This window comes from Monodelphis domestica, chromosome 5 (genome assembly GCF_027887165.1).
Source record: "Monodelphis domestica isolate mMonDom1 chromosome 5, mMonDom1.pri, whole genome shotgun sequence".
In the NCBI taxonomy this organism is placed as follows: Eukaryota; Metazoa; Chordata; class Mammalia; order Didelphimorphia; family Didelphidae; genus Monodelphis; species Monodelphis domestica.
In genome coordinates this window covers 122113588-122133308 of record NC_077231.1, presented here as the reverse complement: position 1 = coordinate 122133308, position 19721 = coordinate 122113588, and the positions used below count along the sequence as shown (strand labels likewise).

Here is a 19721-nt window from a genome sequence, read left to right as displayed (position 1 = left end):
TTTCTGGATGAACTTACTATACCAGTGACCATAATCCCTTATAACAAAACATTTTAAATGAGGAGAAAAAAACAGTTCAGCAAAACCAACCATCATATCACCTGACTGATAATATATACATTATTCCATACCCATATTCTCCTACTTATGCAAAGGGAGAAAGGTTGGTTTTCTTTTTTCTTTTTTTTAATCCTTACCTCCCATCTCAGAATCAATACTATGTATTGGTTCCAAGGCAGAAGAACAGTAAGGGCTAGGCAATGGGGGGGTTAAGTGACTTGTCCAGGGTCACACAGCTAGCAAGTGTCTAAGATCACATTTGAACTCAGGATCTTCTCATCTCTAGACCTGGCTCTCAATCCACTGAGTTGCCCCCAAGAGGTTCATTTTCAAAGTTTTTCTCTGACAAGCATGGCTACTTTGCTAAATGAATGGATCACTTGATTGGATGCAAGGTATGGGGAATGAGAAATGTAGAAAATGTCTCAAAATGAAGGCTTAACAAATCTGTTCAACGAGGGACGAAAGAAAACCGGGGAGAGGTGGTATCGCAGCAGTACTCCTTACTCTGTGTGAGATCTGGAAGTCACTTCCCTTCTTAAGTGACTTCTTTCCTTAGGGCTTCAATTTCCTCTCCTGTGTAAAAAATGAAGCGATAAGACTTGGATTAGAAGATTTCTGTTTTCCCTTCCACCTATGGTTTGGGAAAGGAAGGAGTGCACTTAGTGAGAAGAACTTAGTAGGAAGGGTCTGGAAGTTCGATAAGGGGAGGATTCAGCCTACAGCATCCCCAGAAAGGTGAGAGGCGATCGATGGAGTCGGCCGCCAAGATCTCTGCAATGACTGGGGCAAAATGGAAGGCAGTCACTTTCCTGAGGATAACAGGAAGAGTTTCCTGGACATGCAGCAGCACCTTGGCCATGGCAGTGTCACTGAAGCCAGCAGGAACACAAGCCACCTCCTAGGCTGGATACCACCCCCAGGACTTGGGTGGGGCGGGTCAGGAGGGCGGAGGCGGGGCAGGTGCTGGCAGAGGGGAGGGGTCTGCGGGGGCAGGGGCACGGAATTTCTTCGCACATGCGCACAGAGCCCCAGCGAAGCGCCTTAAGGAGTGGCACTTTTTAAAAGTGCAGCCCTAAGGCCACCCAGTAGCCGCTCCTACCTTAGTTTAGTTACTTGTTTGGTTCTATCCAGTCTCTGTGCATTCGGCTCCCCTCACTGAGAACCCAAATCTAATCAAGCCTAGTCTCCACCATGCCGGTCAAAGGAGGTACCAAGTGCATTAAATATCTACTGTTTGGATTTAACTTCATCTTTTGGGTGAGTGAGCAGAGGCAAATGCCTCCTCCCCCTTCTACTCGGCACCCTATTCCCCTGCTCCCCACCCCCGCCCTCCACCTGCTCCCCCAGCTTGGCTGGAGCAGACAGAGCCGGCTGCCGGGTCCGCTTGGTGCGGGGTCGGATGCCAGGGAACATGGCAGGGACGGGACTGGGTAAACTGGCCGGACTCGGGAAAGTGTGTGCCCTAGTCGCCAGCTGGCATCGCCTCCGGGTGGCGTGCGACCGCACGGGCCGGGACAAGTGAGTCCCCGACCAAAAGGAGTGGGAGGAGGAGCGTTTTTTTAGCCTGGGCCAAGGAGACTAGGTGGGATGTGGACGCCAGGGTAACGGAGAATTCCGCTGGGCACTGGCCAGGGCTTGGGACCAACAAGATGTTTACGGTCCGGATGGAGATGTGGGATCCTGGACATCTTTGCCCTCCTCTCTCGCCCTTTGGGTGCGGACTGGTCCGGGCTTGTTTTTCCTCCACCCTGGAGTCTCCACCCCCGCCTAACCTAGTCCCCACCCCGTCCCAAGACTACTAGCACTGGAGAAGGTTTCGGGGGTGGGAGAGATCTTTTGAAAGACTTTTTAGGAGGTGCAGCCTAGGACTCGACGGCAGGATTTTAGGGTGGAGTGGTCATGCTGAGGTGGGGCAACCTGAGGAAGAGTTCTTGGGAAAGGGCTGAAGGTGCTAAGAAATGTTTTTCACTTTTTCTCCTCCCAAAGGAGTAGGAAAGAGGTGGGAATATTACGTCCCTTTGTCCGTCCTGATTTGATTATTGTTGGGGCTTGCACCCCTTTACCAGATCCTTGTAGAAGTCAACTGGAGGGACCTTTGTCCTTCCTGGTTCTACTCACCTTTACTGAGGCTTAGACTAGCATCCGTGAGAAAGGCAGTTTCTGTCTAACTCTACCGGATAGGCTAGCCTGTCTTTTGCTTTTTCTTTCTTCTTTTTCTCTTTAAGGTTGATAAGTATCTTAACTGAAAATGCTGGAGGCGGGAGAGGAGGGAGGAGGAACTGTGAGATCTCTATCTGTCTTGGTTTCCCCATTGAGTACTGCTGTTCTCTTGGCTAGGAGTGTTCTATAAAGGATCGGGTGCTCTCATGTTGAAGGAGAGAAATGCCTCACCTCTCTTTCCTCTAGCCTAGGGTGGCCCCAAGGATCTGCAACTGCAACCTCATTAACCCAGACACTAAACCAGCTAGCCTCTACCTTAGCTCAGCCAACATCTTAAGGCCCTCCCCATTCTCATGGCCCCACTTTTTCAGAGTAGGAAACTGAGTTTTGGGGGGAAAAACCAGTAACTGACCACTCCCACCACCCCCCAATTCTATTCTTTCATGTTCATTTAAAGTGGCTCAGAAATAAGGATTAAGTCTCAGTCCTCTTCACAGGAGAACAGTGCTATTTCAGAAAGAGACTTGGAGAAAGTTAGTTTTTTTCAAAATAAAAATGTAGCAGACGGCTAGCTGGAGGGTAGGGAGCAGTGGTGAACATTATTGCATCTCTTCCCATTTGCTGGAATTAGGAATTTGAGACAGTTTGAGGAAAAAATCTCTCTTTGATTCCTTGTTGATACCCAGAATTCTTTTGTTTACCTAGAGGATCATAGATTGGAAAGAACCTTAAAGATCATCTAATCCTCCTCCTTCATTTTAGAAAGGAGGAATCTTGAGACCCAAAGAGTTAAAAAAAAATTGCCCAAGGTCACACAATAAAGGTAGACCCAGTATTCCTATTTGATTCCAAATCTACTGTTTCAGATTGGGGAGGCCAGGCAGTGGGGGAACAAAAAATTATTGCCCTTCTCTCTAGCCCTATGCTAGGGAAAGACATGGAGGGTGGGAGGTAGTGAAGGATCTCATAATCCTTGCAAAGTCTTTCCAAACCAAACTGGGGCACTAAACTGTTGCAGAGAATGCTGCCCATCAGGACCTGTTGCTTTGCCCCTCCTTCCTTCTCCTGGGGAATGTCTGATGAACCTTTTTTGCTGATCAGCTCTTGTATCCTGCCACCTGTCATACTATTTATCTCCCTCCTTTAACTGGCTTCTGGAATGGACTAATATGAAGAAGAAAGAATCATGGAAGAGTCTTTACCCTATAACTTGGAATTTTCCTTCTCCCTACATGTTGCACTTCTGCCATATCCCACCCCAACCATCTGTAAACCCTCTCAGAAACTAGGATGGAGGCCAAGGAGTCCCTTTTGTGACTCTTTAACCCTGGCCACTGCTGGGAATACTCGGAACCTAACTGGTATCCTTCTGAGCAGCTTTGTGATCTTCTTAACTGTGTGATCCTGGTCAAGTCACTTAACTGTTTGCCTAGCCCTTGCTGCTTTTCTGTCTTGGAATTGATTCTGAGACAGAAGGAAAGGTTTAAAGGAAGGAAGAAAGAAATGTTATGCTTTCACTTCTCTGTCTGTCTCTTTACCAAAAATTTAGGCATATGTATATTATTTTGGAGCGGATGTTGGAATAATAAGTTTGTTGGGCACTTGGGGGAAAGCCTAGATAAACGAAACAACTACTTTTCTCATTTCATACTTTAAAAAAAATTTGCATCTAACTTATATCTTTATTTGTATTGGAAAAACCCAGTGAGGTTTTTCCTATCTCCCAAATTTGTCAGTAGCCACTTGCTTTGTAATTTATAATCTTGCCTAGGATCCTGAGTGGTTAAGTGACTTGTTCATACAGCTGGTGTGTGTTAGAAGCAGGACTCAGACCAGGTCCTTTCTAGCTCTGAGGCTAGTTCTTTTTGCCAGGTTTCCTTTTATTTCCCACTTAAAGTATTGTATGCTCACTTATCTTAAAACAATTGTGTGTCTAATACATCCGGTGTTGCTGAATAGAAAAGAAAAAGAAAACTACTCTCTTGGTTTGAGGCTGTATAGTCCCATGATCTAAGGCAATTCTTGAGCATAGTAGGTGTTTAATAAATGTGATTGTTTTGAATTGGTTCCCTTTAGGCTAAGAGATGTCCAACTGAACTATATCCTTGCCCTTCTGACATCTAATGCTAGTCTGGTGCTCAGGGATGGAGTTGTTTCTTAGAAACTAGCAACCACACCAACAATCTGCTGCTCTCTTAGTACCTGAATAGTTCAAACCATCCATTTTTATGGCAATTTTTTATTTCCTTCAAATGCTCCCTTCCCAAAATAAATATTGGCCCACTCGATGAGGGATAAAGTTTGAGCTACAGTGTGGCATTTTTATATGGAATATGTACTATCTTCACCCATATGTGCTATTTGACCCTATCTATACATATTTGATAGGAATGTGGAAGGGATTGTTAGCTCCCTAGTATTTATAATTGAGAAGAATCCACCTTTCCTAACTGTTCTTCTCCACCTCTCCAAGTATCTTACCCAAGAATTTACTCTGAACGAGACATGGGGAGGAGAGAGAGTGAAGAAAATGGCAATGCAGCCATCTCTTTGTCAGGAGCACTTTAATTAATGGAAAGAGCTCAGCGCCATGCACAGAATAGGAGCTTAATATACACTTATTGACTGGTACCTGGGCTCTCATCACTGACACCACATACAAGTCATTCATCTTTTCTGGGTCTTAGTTTCCCCTTAAAATGAGGGTCTTGCCCTTACAAAGCTATGGTCCCATAAGGCTCCTGGCCCCCTCACTGTCTTCCTATGGCAGGATTGATCCAACCCTTCTGCCAGCTTAAAGCAGAAATCTAAAGGTAGAAACAAGTCTAAATTGTGCATTAAATAAGGTTATAGCTTATTGGAAGGTTGAGAAGATTATCAAGATTATGCCAGTTTCCACAAGTCCTGATTCCTCTTTTCTCTGATTTGTTAGAAAAAGCAGTTCAAAGATCTAGCCTCGGGCAGAACGGTTAGGTATTTCACTAGTAAGGGGGATAAACTGAACATTAGCTTTTAAGGTACCCTTCCAGCACTATATCCAATGGGCCTGTTTGTGCCTCACTTCAGTTTCACCTCTAGAATGTAATTCTTAACTGTGTACTCAGTAAGGAGCCTTGCCCACTTCCTCAAACTTCACCCTGCCAGGTTGCTGACTAGAGCTGGGTGGGGGTGAAGGGGATGGGAGCCCTCCCTGCTGGCTCTAAGCTTAGGGCTATTCTGTTTGGATATTCTGATTCCTCGCCCACACACAGAAGCTCTTATGTTGTTAAAAGTTAATTTCACTTTTTAAAAAGGGTGTATAGAAAGAAATAAGAGGAGCAGGCAGAGTCTGTAATGGGATGAGAACAGTTCCTTGTGGAGTTCTGCAAGTTCAGGGTGTGAACACAGCTCAGTCCATAAAGGCACATACAGCCTCTTTTCTGTCTCCCTCCTTCCACAGTGCAAGGCCACCCCTTACCTTCACTGTCTTTGTAGTTACTGAATCATGTAGCCTCATTTCATATGTTGGAACTTGTGAAGCTGTGGGGCAGTGCCCCACCTTTTTAAAAAGAATAATCTGCCAGTGCCAGCATGTAGAGCAGGGATTTAGGGAAGCCAGAAAGGAGCCTAACACCCACCCCTTCACCAAATTAATTCCCTGATTTCTTCAGAGTTCCAAGAAGCTCTAATTCTTGATGTGGACATTTGGGCCAAGAAAACCATCTCTGAAGAGGCAGCTTTGTACTGAAATGGCTACCCGCCTCTGGCATCTGCACAAAATGGGCGGATGAGGCTATTATCGCCAAAGCTCTGGCTGGTTGGGGAAGGGAGAGAGAGAGAGAGAGAAAGAGCAAGGCACCTGAAACCAGTGAAAAAAAGAGCATCTCTTCTCTGTCCTCTTTCCCACCCCCAAATTCAGGAACAAGACTTTGCAGAAGCAGGTTACTTGGGAATTTTCCATTTTAAAAAAAATGGTGGATTCCTTTTGACGGCTCTTCAGTTCAGTTCATTTGTAAATGGGTGTGGCCACTTTTAGTGATACCTGGATCTACATGGTACCTTTCCTCCAATGAGCTCAAAGCCTGACAAATCCTCACATGATTTTAGTCTGGCAATCAAGTGAAAAGTTAACTGGGAAAATCTAGTATCTTAGAATCTTAAAAGCTTGAGCTAAAAAAAAGGTTAGAGATCATGTCATCTAAGTCCCTTTTTTACAAATAAAGAAATTAAGGCCCAATACTTCTAACTTACCCAAGGACATGGTTAATGACTTAGCAAGGATTTGAACCCAAGTCTTCTGAATCCCAATCCAGAGGTCTTTACCCTATAACAAACTGCCTCTGTGATTACAAGTGTTATATCAATCTTCCAAGCAGTAAGTTATAATGTTTAGTTGGGAGAAAGGGAAAGGGAAGGGAAGGAAGAGATGAAGTTAAATTTTTTTTCTCTATTCCATATTCATCCTCTGCATTCTAAGCTCCCCTTTCTCATCTTCCACCCTTTGTTCCAGCCAGTGCTGGCAATAGATTTTATTTGAATCAAGCATTGACAATTTTATCTTCTGTGCCTTTAGCTGACAATAGGAACAGATATTACAGAGAGAACAGTGTGACCTTAGATCCAGAACAGCCTACCCAGCACACAGTGTTTGGTCATGCATCAACCTTGTCAACTACTTAAGAGTCATTGCTGTCAGTGGTATCGTCTTTGACTATAGAAGATATAATCTAAGATTTATCTAATTATCAGGCAGTTGGGTGGCTCAGTGGCTTGAGAGCCACATCTAGAGACTGGAGGTCCTGAGTTCCAATCCAGACTCAGATACTTCTTAGCTGTGTGACCCTGGAAAAGTCACTTTACTCCCATTACCTAACCCTTACCACTTTTCTGCCTTGGAATCAATACATAGGTAAGAGTTTTTAACATAATAATTTTAAAAAGATTTACCTCATGGTCAACCAAAAGGAAGATACCTGCCCCCACTAAGTTTCACTTCTTATCAAAAGGGGGTCTAGAAATCAAATATGATATCTTTTCAAATTTTTGGTTTTGAAATATTTGAGATTTGACAACAGATAGCTTGTATACTCTATTTCTCAGAAAACTCACTTTCATTTTCTGTTGCATATGACAATCTGCAGCTACAGAAGGCCCATCTATGTCCCAGATGGAATAATTTGATAACCAATTTATATATTCATTGATCAAGCTATCTGTTGTCAAATCTCAGATCTTGGGAACTCAGCCCTCTCCTGCCATTCTAGTGATAATCAATCAGTAAACATTTATTAAGCATCTACCATATGCCAAGTACTGTGTTAAATACTGAGAATTCAAAAAGAGGCAAAAATCAATCCCTGCCCTTGAGGAGTTTGCATTCTAATGGAGAAGATAATCTACCAAAAAAAAGTATACAAAGTAAGCTATATACAGGAGAAATAGAAAATATTAAAGGGAAAGCCCTGGAATTAAGAGAGAGGTTGATTTAACAACCTAAAAGGAAGTCAGAGAGGTCATTCATTAGAGCAGAGGAGCCTTCTAGACATGGGGAAAGTCAGTAAAAATTTGAAGAGTCACAAGATAGAATGTCTTGTTCATGGAACTTCTAGGAGGCCAGTGTCACTTGACTGAAGAGTTTATGTCTGGGAGTAAAGCGTAAGAGTAGAAAGGGCAGAGGGAGCTGGGTTACAAAGGACTTTGAATGCCAAACAGAGCATTTTGTATTTGATCCTAAAAGCAATAGGAAATAGTAAGGTGATACAGTCGGATCGGAGTTTTAGGAAAATCACTTACATCACTGAGGGGAGAATGGAGTGGTGTGGAGAGAGAAACTTGAGGCAGGCAAACCATGAGGAGGCTTTTACACTGGTCCAGGAATGAACTGAAAAAGACCTGTACTAGAGTAGTAGCTGTGTCAGAGGAGAGAGAGGGGAATATTCCAGAGATGCTGCAAAAGTAAAACCATCAGGCTTTGGTAACAGCTTGGATATGGGGAGGATGATTGATAGTGAGGATTCCAGGATGACCCTAGGTTGTGAACCTGAGAAACTAGTAGAATATGTTACTCTGTCTAACATAGGGAAAGGGATCGTTGGAGAGGGGAGGAGGGAGAGTATTTTCAGTAGAAAGATAATGAGATCTGTTTAGGACAAATTAAATTAAAGATGTCTATTGGATGGCCTATCCGAGATGTGAGATTGGGCATCAGCAGAGGGATTGGAGCAGGAAAAGTAGATTTGAGAATCATCAGCATAGAGATAGTCATTAAATCCATTGGAGCTGATAGGATCAATAAGTGAAGGTATATAAAGAGAAGAGAAAAAGCTCCAGGACAGAACCTGAGAGATAACCACACTTATAATCCCCCTTATCTCAAGAAGAGTCTTTCCCAGGGTGATTCTCCCTATTCTATCTTGGTGTCCTATAACTTTCCCACTATGCAACAGGGTTGTAGCCTTCAGAAATTTCCTCCCTTTCCCAGCTTCTATCCTGGGGGTTGAATAAGAAGAGGGTGGAAATGAGTCTGACCATTCTGGAAATTTATTTAAGATAATGGAGAGAGGAGGGAAATCAACAAATTGCTCATGCCTCTGGGTCCAACAATCTAACTTGGCCATATGCCCCACAGAGGTAAAAGTTAGAAATAAAAGCTCCCATTTATGTCAGAATTTCCATTGTACTCTATTTTTGTAGCTAAAGACAAGAAACAAAAGTGATCATCAGTTAAAGAATAGCAAATCATGGTATATTAATATAATTAATTACAATTAAACCATAAGGAATGAAGGTTCGGAGATCCATGGAAAGATTCTCATGAATTACTTGCAGAGCAAATAATTTGAACCAGGAAAATAGAATTAAAATAAATTGCACTAACAGTACTAAAAATTGGTAGTAACTAGTCTTGGTCAGGAAAACAGATCATGAAATATGCCTCTCTTCTCTCCATAGAAAGGTGTGGAAGACTGGGGGTGTGGAATGTTGCATGTGATATCAGATGGAGTCCATGTGCTGGTTTCAGCTGAATTTTCCTGTTAAAAGAGAAGGCTTAGTGAAGGAGAGGAGAAAATCAGGAAACAATGTTGTATAAAAGATCAAGATACCAATAATCCTTTTTTTTTTTTTAAATAAATGGAGAGAGAAAGAACTCCATATGTTCTTATGTTCAGAAGCAGCCTAAGCAAGCTTTCCCACCCATCCTGGCTCAGACATTCAACCTAATCACAGCCCCAAGAACAGCTTTGAACTCTTTTTCCTCTTTCTTTTTCTAAATTTAATGAGTGATGACTTATATTTGTAGTTCAGACAAAGTGTGCTTTTATTAGCTTCTTGCCAAGCTTCACCTCTCAGATCCAGTTTTCCCATAGTTTGAGACTATTTCTGAACAAGAGGTTACCCACAGGGGTCATACCATCTTCTACTTCTCCCCAAAGCAGGGGATCTGAAAAGCCCTACCTGGTCTTTTCTTAGGTGATTTCTGAGGAAAAGGTAGATCTTTAGCTTCAGAAGAACCTCCCATATTACATTTAAAATAAACAAAGAATTTCAAGAGTTTTAGAAAGATTTCAGAGGTCATTTAGTCTAAACAAACAACTGCACAAAAATCCCCAACTACAATACTGTTAACAACTGGTGATCCAACTTTTTTTTTTAATCCTTATTTTCCACCTTAGAATCAGTACTGTGTATTGGTTCTGAAGCAGCAGAGCAGTGAGGACCAGGCAAGAGATGTTAAGTGACTTGCCTAGAATCACAGAGCTAGGAAATGACTAGGGTCAGATTTGAACATAGGACCTCCCATCTCTAAGGCCTGACTCTCAATCCACTGAGCCATCTAGCTGCCCCCTAACCTTTACTTTTTAAAGAATTTAAAAATGTTATTAGGGGGAACATTTCTTTCAAGAAGTTTTCCCTTATTTTGAACTGAAAATCTTCTTTGAAGCTGCTACTTATGGTTTAAGAGGATACTTTGGGATCTGGGTGCAGCTCTAGAGACGAAAAGGTACTGGCCTCAGATACTTCCTAGCTCTGGGACCCTGGTCAAGTTACTTAAACCCAGTTGCCTAGCCCTTACTGCTGTTTTACCTTCAAACCAATACTTCATATCAATTCTAAGACAAAGTAAAGGTTTTTTAAAAAAGGATACAGTGGGGCCAAACAAAACAAGTCTAATTCCTTTTTTATGTGACAGCTATTTAAATATTTAGAGACTGCTGCCATGTTCTCCTCCTCTGGCTTTTGTCTTCTCCAGTTCAGTCATCCATAATTCTTCCTACTGACCTTCTTGTGGCATGGTCTTGAGGCTTCTTCCCTGGCTGTCTTCCTCCAGACATTCTAGATTATCATTGTTCTTCCCAAAGATACGATGCCTAGACTTGTGGACTCTCCCTTCCTAGTCCAGGACTCTCTGCTTCTCTTAAATCCATTAGCATTTTTAGTCCCTATCATACTGTTGACAGCATTTGTCATATGTTTTTACAATCTACTGAGTCTCCCCAGATCTTTTCAATACAAATTGTTGTCTAGTTAAATCCTCTTCTATCTTTTACTTGTGAAGTTCATTGCCTTTGAAACCATGACAAAGACTCATCTTGTCAGTTTTTAGTCCATTGTCCCAATATGTCAAGAGCTTTTTGGATCCTAACTCTAGAATATCACATGCTGGCTATCCTTCCTTATTTGGCATCATCCTCAGATATTAACAGTCATACTTTACGTCCCATCATCCAAGTCACTCATTTTTTTTTAACTCCTACTATAGCATAGAGGCAAGGATGGATATCTAGGGCATTCCGCTAAAGACCCAGTGATCTGTGGAGGAAAGGTCAAGATTAATGGTAGGCATAGACACATTAAGGAGAGTGGTTGAGTTTATCTTTTGTCTTGTGTGTGTTTATGTGTTACCTACTTGCTAACGGTCCTCAAGAAAAGGCTAGCTGGTGTACATTTCATATCCTAAATGATTGTATACTATGAAAATAATTGCCTTAATTGCATTTTATCTATCACCTAGTTTAATAAATAGTCACTAAATGACTGGAAAATCTTAGTAACTCAAATTTCTAATAGTGCTTTATTTTTTCACACCAATCAATAAATTCTGCATGCATTTTTTCATGCAAAAAAAAAGGAAGAAAAGGCTAGCTGCCTATTTGTCAATTTTATGGAAGGGGTGAGAGGGTACTTCTTTTTGGAGATATGGGGTTTACAATATAGCCAGTGAGGTCCCTTCCAAATTAGGGGGAAAAACTTTTTATTCTAAAAAGGAAACTTCTAATGCAACAGATTCCAGAGTCCCAGAACTGAAGAGGTTTGGGGACAGATGATTTGGAATAATTTACATTTTTAAAGTATCTCCCCCTTCCATAACCAGTGGATAGGTTTTGATTGTTCTGCTCCTTCCAGAGTCTGGCTGGCCTCTGATTTCCATCCACAGGGTCCCTACTTGAACTTCAGTCCTTTAGCTGTGATATTAAAGATGATAATAGGAATAAGTGCTAACATTTATATGGCCCTTTAAAGTTTGCAAAGTGCAGTACAAACGAAACCTCATTCAATCTAACTCCCTGAGGTAGGTGCTATTGTTACTCCCAGATGAGGAAACCAAGACATGGCGGTTAAGTAATTTGCCTGGGGTCACACAGCCTGTGTCTGAGCAAGATTTAAACTTGGGTCTTCCTGATGATAATCCACCACTCTGGCCCGCTGTTCCACCTAGCCGTGATGCCTTGCACATAGTAGATGATCAAGAAATGTTTTAGTTGAATTGTTAGGTAGTGCTGAAGCCTCTGTGCAGAAATCTGATGATAGGACCAGAGTCCCCGATCAAGATTTCCTCTGTACTTAGTGAAAATGTACATGCTGTACACGTCCACAGGAGTCCCTCAGGTGTCATTAAAACAGGGAAGACACAGACTGAGCAGACACAAGGCCAGAAGAAGGGGTGGCAGCAGGAGGCCAAGGGGAGCCTGGACCTAGAGGGGTCTCCCCCAAAAGTCTCTGCAGCCACGTGGCACCCTCTTAAACATTGAGGCCAGAGCGGAGAGGAGCTCGGGGCTGCCGTGACACCCCTCAATGCCAGGACATAGCTCTTGGAGGGGGTGGGGCAGCATGAAGCACATTGTGAGAGCGGGGCCAGTGGCTGATAATCTGCCCTCTGTCCGCAGGCACAAAGGCTTATTGAGAGATGCACAGTATGGTGAGCTTTGCCAGATTTCCAACTGCAGCCAAGCTAAGATGACTTACCCCCCTCCTCTCTTTTTTTAACAGACTGAGAGCAGATGTGCCAAATTACTCCAAAGAACCTGCTCCAAAAAGCGAGGCTTGTGAGCCCAAAAAAGCTGCTTTTGGCTGGCATAGACCCTCCCCATTAGGGGGATGGCTCTGGAGAGCAGCCGTGCAGGCAAGGTGAACCCCTTCTATTGGCGCCAACTGGTTCCTCAAGCATCGCTTTAGGTAAAACTGTGTTACAACGGAGCAATTGGTTAACAATAATAGAAACAGAGTAGCCATGGAACACTATTAGAGATGGCTTTCCTAACTGGGAGATTTTAGTTATTGTTCAGGGGCAGCTAAGTGGCTTGATGGATAGAGCCTCTGGGCTGGAGTCTGGAGGACTTAGGTTCAAATATGGTCTCAGATACTTCTTAGCTGTGTGACCCTGGGCAAGTCATTTACCCCAATTGTTTAGCACTCTTCTTCATTGGAACCAATATTTAGTATCAATTTTAAGACAGAATGTAGGTTGTGTGTGGTTTTTTAAAATAATAATTGTGTTGGGAACATTATGAAGTATACCTGTACTTCCCTTTCTCATCTTGTACTATTGTTGGGTTTTGTTTTTACATCACAGTTTCTGACTTACACTTTGAACCCTCCCTTTTAAGAAGTCAAGCAAAATAACAGTAACAACTCCCATTTATCCAGTACTTTAGAAGCAACACCTATTACAGAGGTCTCCTTCTTTTTTCTAACATCCCTGGGAGTTGGGGATGCTATTATTATCCTCATTGTATCCATGAGGAAACTGAAACAAAGGTTAAGTGACTTGCCCAAGATCATACAGCTAATTAGTTTCTGAGGTTTGAATTTTAACTCAGAGCTTCCTGTCTGCAGATCCAGTGAGTGCCAATCCACTGTGCTTCCAACATATTCCTTTTCCTATCATGCATAACATTTCATACCCCTAGTCTTCCACCTTTCTATGGAGATAAGAGAAGTGTGTTTTATCATGTTTTCTTGGACCAAGATTGTTCCTTATATCTAACCAGAGTTTGGCTGCCCTTTAGTGATGTCATTCGAATGTAAAGAGTGTCTTCAAGTCAATGAAAAAATCTTGAGGGTTTTTTCCCCTTCTCTACTCCCAGCCAGTGGCCTTAGTGGTTTCTGTGGGACCTTCAGGGACCAGAAGTTTCCCTATTTGACAGAACTGCATGATGCAGAGAAAGAGGATTTTTTAAAATAACTATTAGAAAGGATCTGTATACAGCAAAGGATAAAAGGCTCATTAAAAAGGTAAAAGTACTACAGATTCTGGGAATATAACCTATGTGGCAGCAGGCCAGAAAGAGCAGGAGGAGAAGAAGAATTTGGGTAGAGTTTAGCTCTGGCCTGACTAAAATAATCATTCTCTTTTCTTTGCCTGACTCAATGCTCCCAGTAACCCAGCCTCCTCTTGAGTCATGCTTGTGAAAAAGGGAAATATCTTTGGGAAATGCCGAAGAGCTCCATTTGCTTGTACTAATTCACTCATAACTTGGGTCTGCTCGTTGTCGTAGCCTTGCTTTAAAGTTCTATAATATGCTCAGAATCTCAGGGCACTTTGTAGAGAAAGTTTCTCTGAAACTGCTGGTCCGCAGATGACAGGAAATTGCTGGCCCTGTTGTGGCAGCAGGGTGGAATCTTAGACCCTTGGAGACCCAAGCCCAATCGAAAGCAGGTGTGTCAGCTTGTGACAGTTTATTTGGTTTGTTTGTCATAAATTCCTCGGTCCGGTGACTTTTCTGGACTCCATTTAGTTTACCATTAAACTAAACAATGTATAATACACAGCATGTTGAACTGAATGTGGAATCCACGGACACAATCCTGGGTCAGGTGCTAAATGACAGTGAAGATGGGACAAAGCTGAGATCACGGGCTCTGACCCCCACGTTCTTACAGACCAAAGCTGGAGGGGTTAACACATACAAAGATAAATCTAGTATAAGGTAGAAAAGGATAGGGAGGAAAGAGACAAGCAGAGAATCCCAAGCACTGTTGTGAAAAATATTAAAAAAAGGGAAATGGGAGATGGTGACTTGTGAGTTGTGTCTGAAATAAGAAAGGAATTTCAACAGTGATGGGGTTGGTGGCAATAAACATTCCATTCCAAGTGCTGTATTTGGGCCTGAGCAAAGTCAAGGATTTGGGAGGGCAATATGTGAACAGACTAAACTCGTTTAGCAAGATTTAAACAGTGGGTTCTAAAGTGGACCATGCTAAAAGCTATTTAGTCTCCGAGGATGATGGCTCCAGTTTTGAAGCTATCCTTACCCCAAGAAAGAGTTCTCAATTTTGCTGTTTTTCCAAGTTCTTGTAACTACCTGATTCCCCCCCCCCCCCCATGTCCAAGGACTGATGGGAAACTATTGGTTCTATCCTTGGGCCCCAGCTGATGGGGGAAGAGGGGAGGGAGGTTGAGTCCTGAATAGGAGAAGCGTTAGAATAACAAATGCTGAATCCACATTGCTTATGCAATAAGTTTCCCTTGGCTAATGTTCATCCCCTGAATAGAATCATATGATCAGCAGCGTGGGAGACCTCTGTAATGGCTCTACCCCCTCTTCCTCTTTTACTGTTTAGTAAACTGTGGTTTCCAAATTCATCCCCTCACCTGCCTTCTCATAGGACTATGTCCTAACATTTAGGTCACTTGAACCACCGTGTTCTTCTGTTGATTCCAAGTCTTCTCTCACTTCTGCTCTTCTAGCCTTTGAAGCATCCTGGCCTTGTGACTGTGCTTAGGGTTCTAGGCACCTATGAGATGGTCCCGACCTGAATGAGTATAGGGAACCTCATCCTGAGGTTTCCCATATCAATGAAATAACAGGTCTAGTGCCTATACTGTTTTTCTAGCAATGCTCTATGTAACAGTTTCTGAAGGATTCACATTGAGGCTACTCATAGGGTAATGTAGAGGGTCATGGTGGGCACATGCAGCCCTTCACAAGGAATAATACAAGAGACATGGCATAAAGAGCTTCATTAGGGAGACTATCTAGAAAAGAAGGTGAACCGGTTATGTTGGGAAACCCCAGATCAAGTACAGATCACTTGTGTGTTCCATTGATGTCAGAAACCTGGGGGGAAGGAGGCTCCTGGCTGGGCCGGTCCTATCAAGAATTCCCAGAAAAACATTGAGCAGAGTCACACAGAATGAGAAGACATAAATGGACTATGTGTGATCGGCATCATTCCAGGAAGTGCCTCTCTCAGTAAGATTACAGATATGGTGAAGAATTTGTTTGGAAGGGAAAAATAAACTTAATTACATCCACCTCTGCTACTTAACTTGACTAGGTTACCTTGGGCAAGTTATATGATTTCTCTGGGACTTGGGTTCTTCCTCTATAATCGATATACCCGTGTTTGCCCTGGATGTTATCTAAAACCCTTTCCAGCAAAAATGATTTCTGCCTGAGAGTTGTTCTGGTTCTTGGGTTTGGGAGCACAGAAATAGAAAGGCAGTTTCACTTAACAGAAATTGAGATTAAGGATTTACCTAGCTAAGGTTTGCCCATGATGATTTGACTTCTTACTTAGCATTTTACTGATCCACGTCAAGGTTCCAGGAAAGAGTAAGGTATTTTTAAAAATTGATTAGTTCGTTTATTTTTTCAGTTACATATAGAAAATTTTTGATAAATGTTTTCTGGCATTTTAGGATTCAGATTTTCTTCTTCACCTCCCTCAGGCAGTAAATACTGTGATATAGGTTATACCAGTGTTTTCATTCAGTACATATCTCTATATTGCCCATGTCTCAACAGAACACACATCACACATACAATTAAAAACTCATGAAGGAAATAAAAGTGGATGATGGTATGCTTTAATCTGCAGCAGACTCCAGCGGTTCCTCCTTTGTAGTATTTTTATTTAGCTCGGAGGTAACTCTGGTGCAGTAGGTAGCACGTCAGTCTGAGACAGACAGACAGACAGACAGACAGAAATAGAGACCTTGTTTCAAATGTGACTTCAGACATTCCTTAGTCATAAGACAGAAGGTAAGTGTTATTTTTTTTAATGCATATGCAGGGATTGGCCTTGGCCAGAAAAGGTAAGCTTCTTCATGCAAGATATGAATAAAAAAGGTGATAGTGGGGAAAGATGTTTGAGTAATAGGAAAAAAGGAGGAATAAAGAAGAGGAAACTATGCCAATGACCTTAAGTTTTTTCAAGGAAAGTAAATAAGGTCCTCAGTGTGAGAGAGAGTGTAAAAAGGAAGTACTATGGGAAGACCTAAGGGGAGATGAATTTGGAGCAGCTCTAGGGAAGATTGAGGTCAAATTGATTAGAAAAGAGTAAAAAAAAATTGCAGTGAGGGCCAAATGGTATTAAGTAACTAATTTATAATGGACCCATTCAGCACAGTTTGGCAATTTTTCTCAAGAAACACAAACTTTTAAGACTGAAGAGAGTAGATGGTGGGAGTAATCCAGGATTGAGGTTAGCAGGGTATGTATGATCAGTGGTAAAAGAACAAGGGGGAGTAAAGGATTTGAGAGAAGAAAATCATAGAGTTAAACTGGTTCACCAAAGGGTCAAGATAGGGAAGACAAGAGAATGTAGCCAGTATAAGGATGATGGTCTAAGAAAGAACTGAGGGGGTTACAGTGAGGGGGGAAACACACCAAGATTAAGAGTCAGGGTTATGATCAGATAAAGGAATTTTGGAGTTGAATAATGGCAGGATAAATGGTATGACCCTCTCTGGATATAGCTGACAAGAAGCTCTTGGGAACTAAGTAGATTGAGGAACTGGGATGTTAGTTTATTTGAGAGGTCATCAAAGTGTTGAATTTGGGGCCGCTACATAGCACAATAGATAGGGCATCAGACCTGGAGTTGGGAGGACCAAGGTTGTCTTAGACACATCCTGATTGTGTGACCCTAATTGCCTAGCCCCTGCCACTCTTCTTTCTTAGAATGGATACTACTTCTAAATAGTAGTAATAAAAATCTACCACTTAGCATTGATACTAAAAACAGATGGTAAGGATTTTTAAAAATATTTGATGAGTTTTCCTAGTATGATGGAGAGAAAGACTATAAGCTAGGCTGTGAACTCATTAAGGAAGAAAGAAGTATGTCCTGAGAGTCAGTAGATAACCACCATCAGAATCTGGATTACTTGAATAGTGTGAACCTCAAAGGAAGAGCAGTTGCTGAGGGATGTTGGTAGAGGAAAAACCTGCAAGTGGCAGTAAAGAACAAGGGGTATTCTGTGACCATAGTGGAGGAAAAGGGTGGAGAGAGGAGAAAACAGGTCATTTGACATCTTTTTGCCTCAGTTTCCTCACCATAAAATGGGGTTAATAATGCCTACCCCGAGTTGTAAGATTCTAGCAAATTAACTGCTATCAAGACCTTGCAAATATTAAATAGCTATACATCTTTATTAAAAAATCACAGGAATTTGCCTGTATTACTGCTGTTGCCTGGGTCTAATTAAGTTAGAGCCTTCCTGCCTTGAAGAGCTGAATGAATAGTTCTGGGATAGCTGGGAAGTTTCTACTATTATCCATTTTTTCCACCTTCCTTCCCGATCCCCCCTAACTTTGGAGGCTGGTGTCCTGAATTTCCCAGGATTCTTACTGCTTTCCCTTATGAAGAGAAAAATCTAATCAGTCCCTATGTTCATCAGCAGTGATCTTGTGCCATCTTCCCAAAGCATTTATCCAATTCTGCTGTAGCATTTTCTCCTTCCTCCTTTTCTCTTCCCCACCATATGACCATTTCCTCATTCTTTAAGGTCATAGTGGCAAAAGAAATAATGCCTTCAGTAGGATTTAGACAAGACATAGGGAAAAACCTTCCTACAAAATACACTAACTCCAACTCTCTACTTTCTATTCCTTCCCTAAATTAAAATTTTTAAAGAAGCAATCTTGTACTCTAACTTGGAGGCACCTGCTAAACTCAAAATAAGCACCTATTGAGAACCACATTCTGTATCTGTTTTCAATACAGTTCCAGGCTCTAGACTGATCAAGGACAGAGTGGTCCAAATTGCTTCTCTTCTGAAGGGTAGATGATGGAGAAAGGAAAGAGGTGATTTTTGTGTATTACAGAGGCTTGTGACATAAAGTCCACTTAAAAAACCAAACTTTTCTTTAAAATACTGAAAGATACTTTAAGATGAACACAAACTAGATAGTAGAGGAAGTCCAGGGCATTTCAACAGGGAAGGGGCTTAAGGAAACACACCTAACTAGGTAGGGCTTAGAAATGTCTGCTGTAAGGAAATAATTAATTTCAAAAGGATTTGCCTTGGAGAACAGATTTCAAGGGGTTCAGAGAGAGGATAGGCAAGATCCCATGGGACAGATTCAATAGAAGTCACCCCAATAGAATCTTAAGCATCATTAAGAGAGACACTGGGTCCAGGACTAGGCAGGTCATAGTTCAAGTGGAGATTACCTTGCTCAGATGACATCTGAAGTATCCTGTTAAATTCTAAACTACATTTTAGGAAGAACTCTAATAAGATAGAGCTTGACTAAGATATAGAAGGACCTGGAATTCATGCCATATTATAAGAAATTTTTATCCTACAGAAAAGAATGCTTGGGGGAAAGGAGTACCATGATAGTCAACTTCCAGGATTTGAAGGGCAGTACTTTAGAAGCAGATTGTTCTGATTTTGCTTGACCTCAAAGGAAAACTAGAAATAGATAGAAAGGGTAGAGTCTCAGAGAGGCAGAGCTAGATTTGATGGGAGGAAAAACATTCTAAGGATTAAGACTTTCCTAAATAATTAAAGTCCTCAGGAAGTTTTCCTTCATTAGAGGGCAAGTGAAAATGGAATGACCGTATACAAAGAATAGCCAACATTTATACAGTGCTTCTAAGATTCAGAGATCCTTATAAAATCACATTTGATCCTCATAACAATCCTATGAGATAGGTGCTATTATGAATAAGATGAAGAAAATTGCAGGTGGAGGCAGATAGGTAGCACAGAAGCTAGAATACCTGGCCTGCAGTGGAGAAGCCCTGAGTTCAAATATTGCCTCAGATGTTTCTTAGTTGTGTAACCCTGAGGGTTTCACTGAACCCCACTATCTAACCTTTACTACTCTTCTGCCTTGGAATTAAAAGGAAAGGTTGTTTTTTAGAAAAGGAAGGAAGGAAGGAAAGAGGGAACGAAAGAAGGAAGGAAGGAAGGAAGGAAGGAAGGAAGGAAGGAAGGAAGGAAGGAAGGAAGGAAGGAAGGAAGGAAGGAAGGAAGGAAGGAAGGAAGGAAGGAAACTAGA

At 42.0% G+C, this 19721-nt stretch overlaps 1 protein-coding gene across 1 annotated transcript in view; it reads left to right on the top strand.

The window, feature by feature from the left end:
- Nucleotides 1-902: 902 nt before the first annotated feature.
- Nucleotides 903-19721, top strand: part of CD9 (CD9 molecule) — a 51870-nt gene continuing 33051 nt past the window's right edge. The window contains exon 1 of the mRNA XM_001364626.5: nt 903-1320. Coding sequence (XP_001364663.1) covers nt 1255-1320 — 66 coding nt within the window. The 5' untranslated portion in view covers nt 903-1254. The remainder of the gene's footprint in view (nt 1321-19721) is intronic.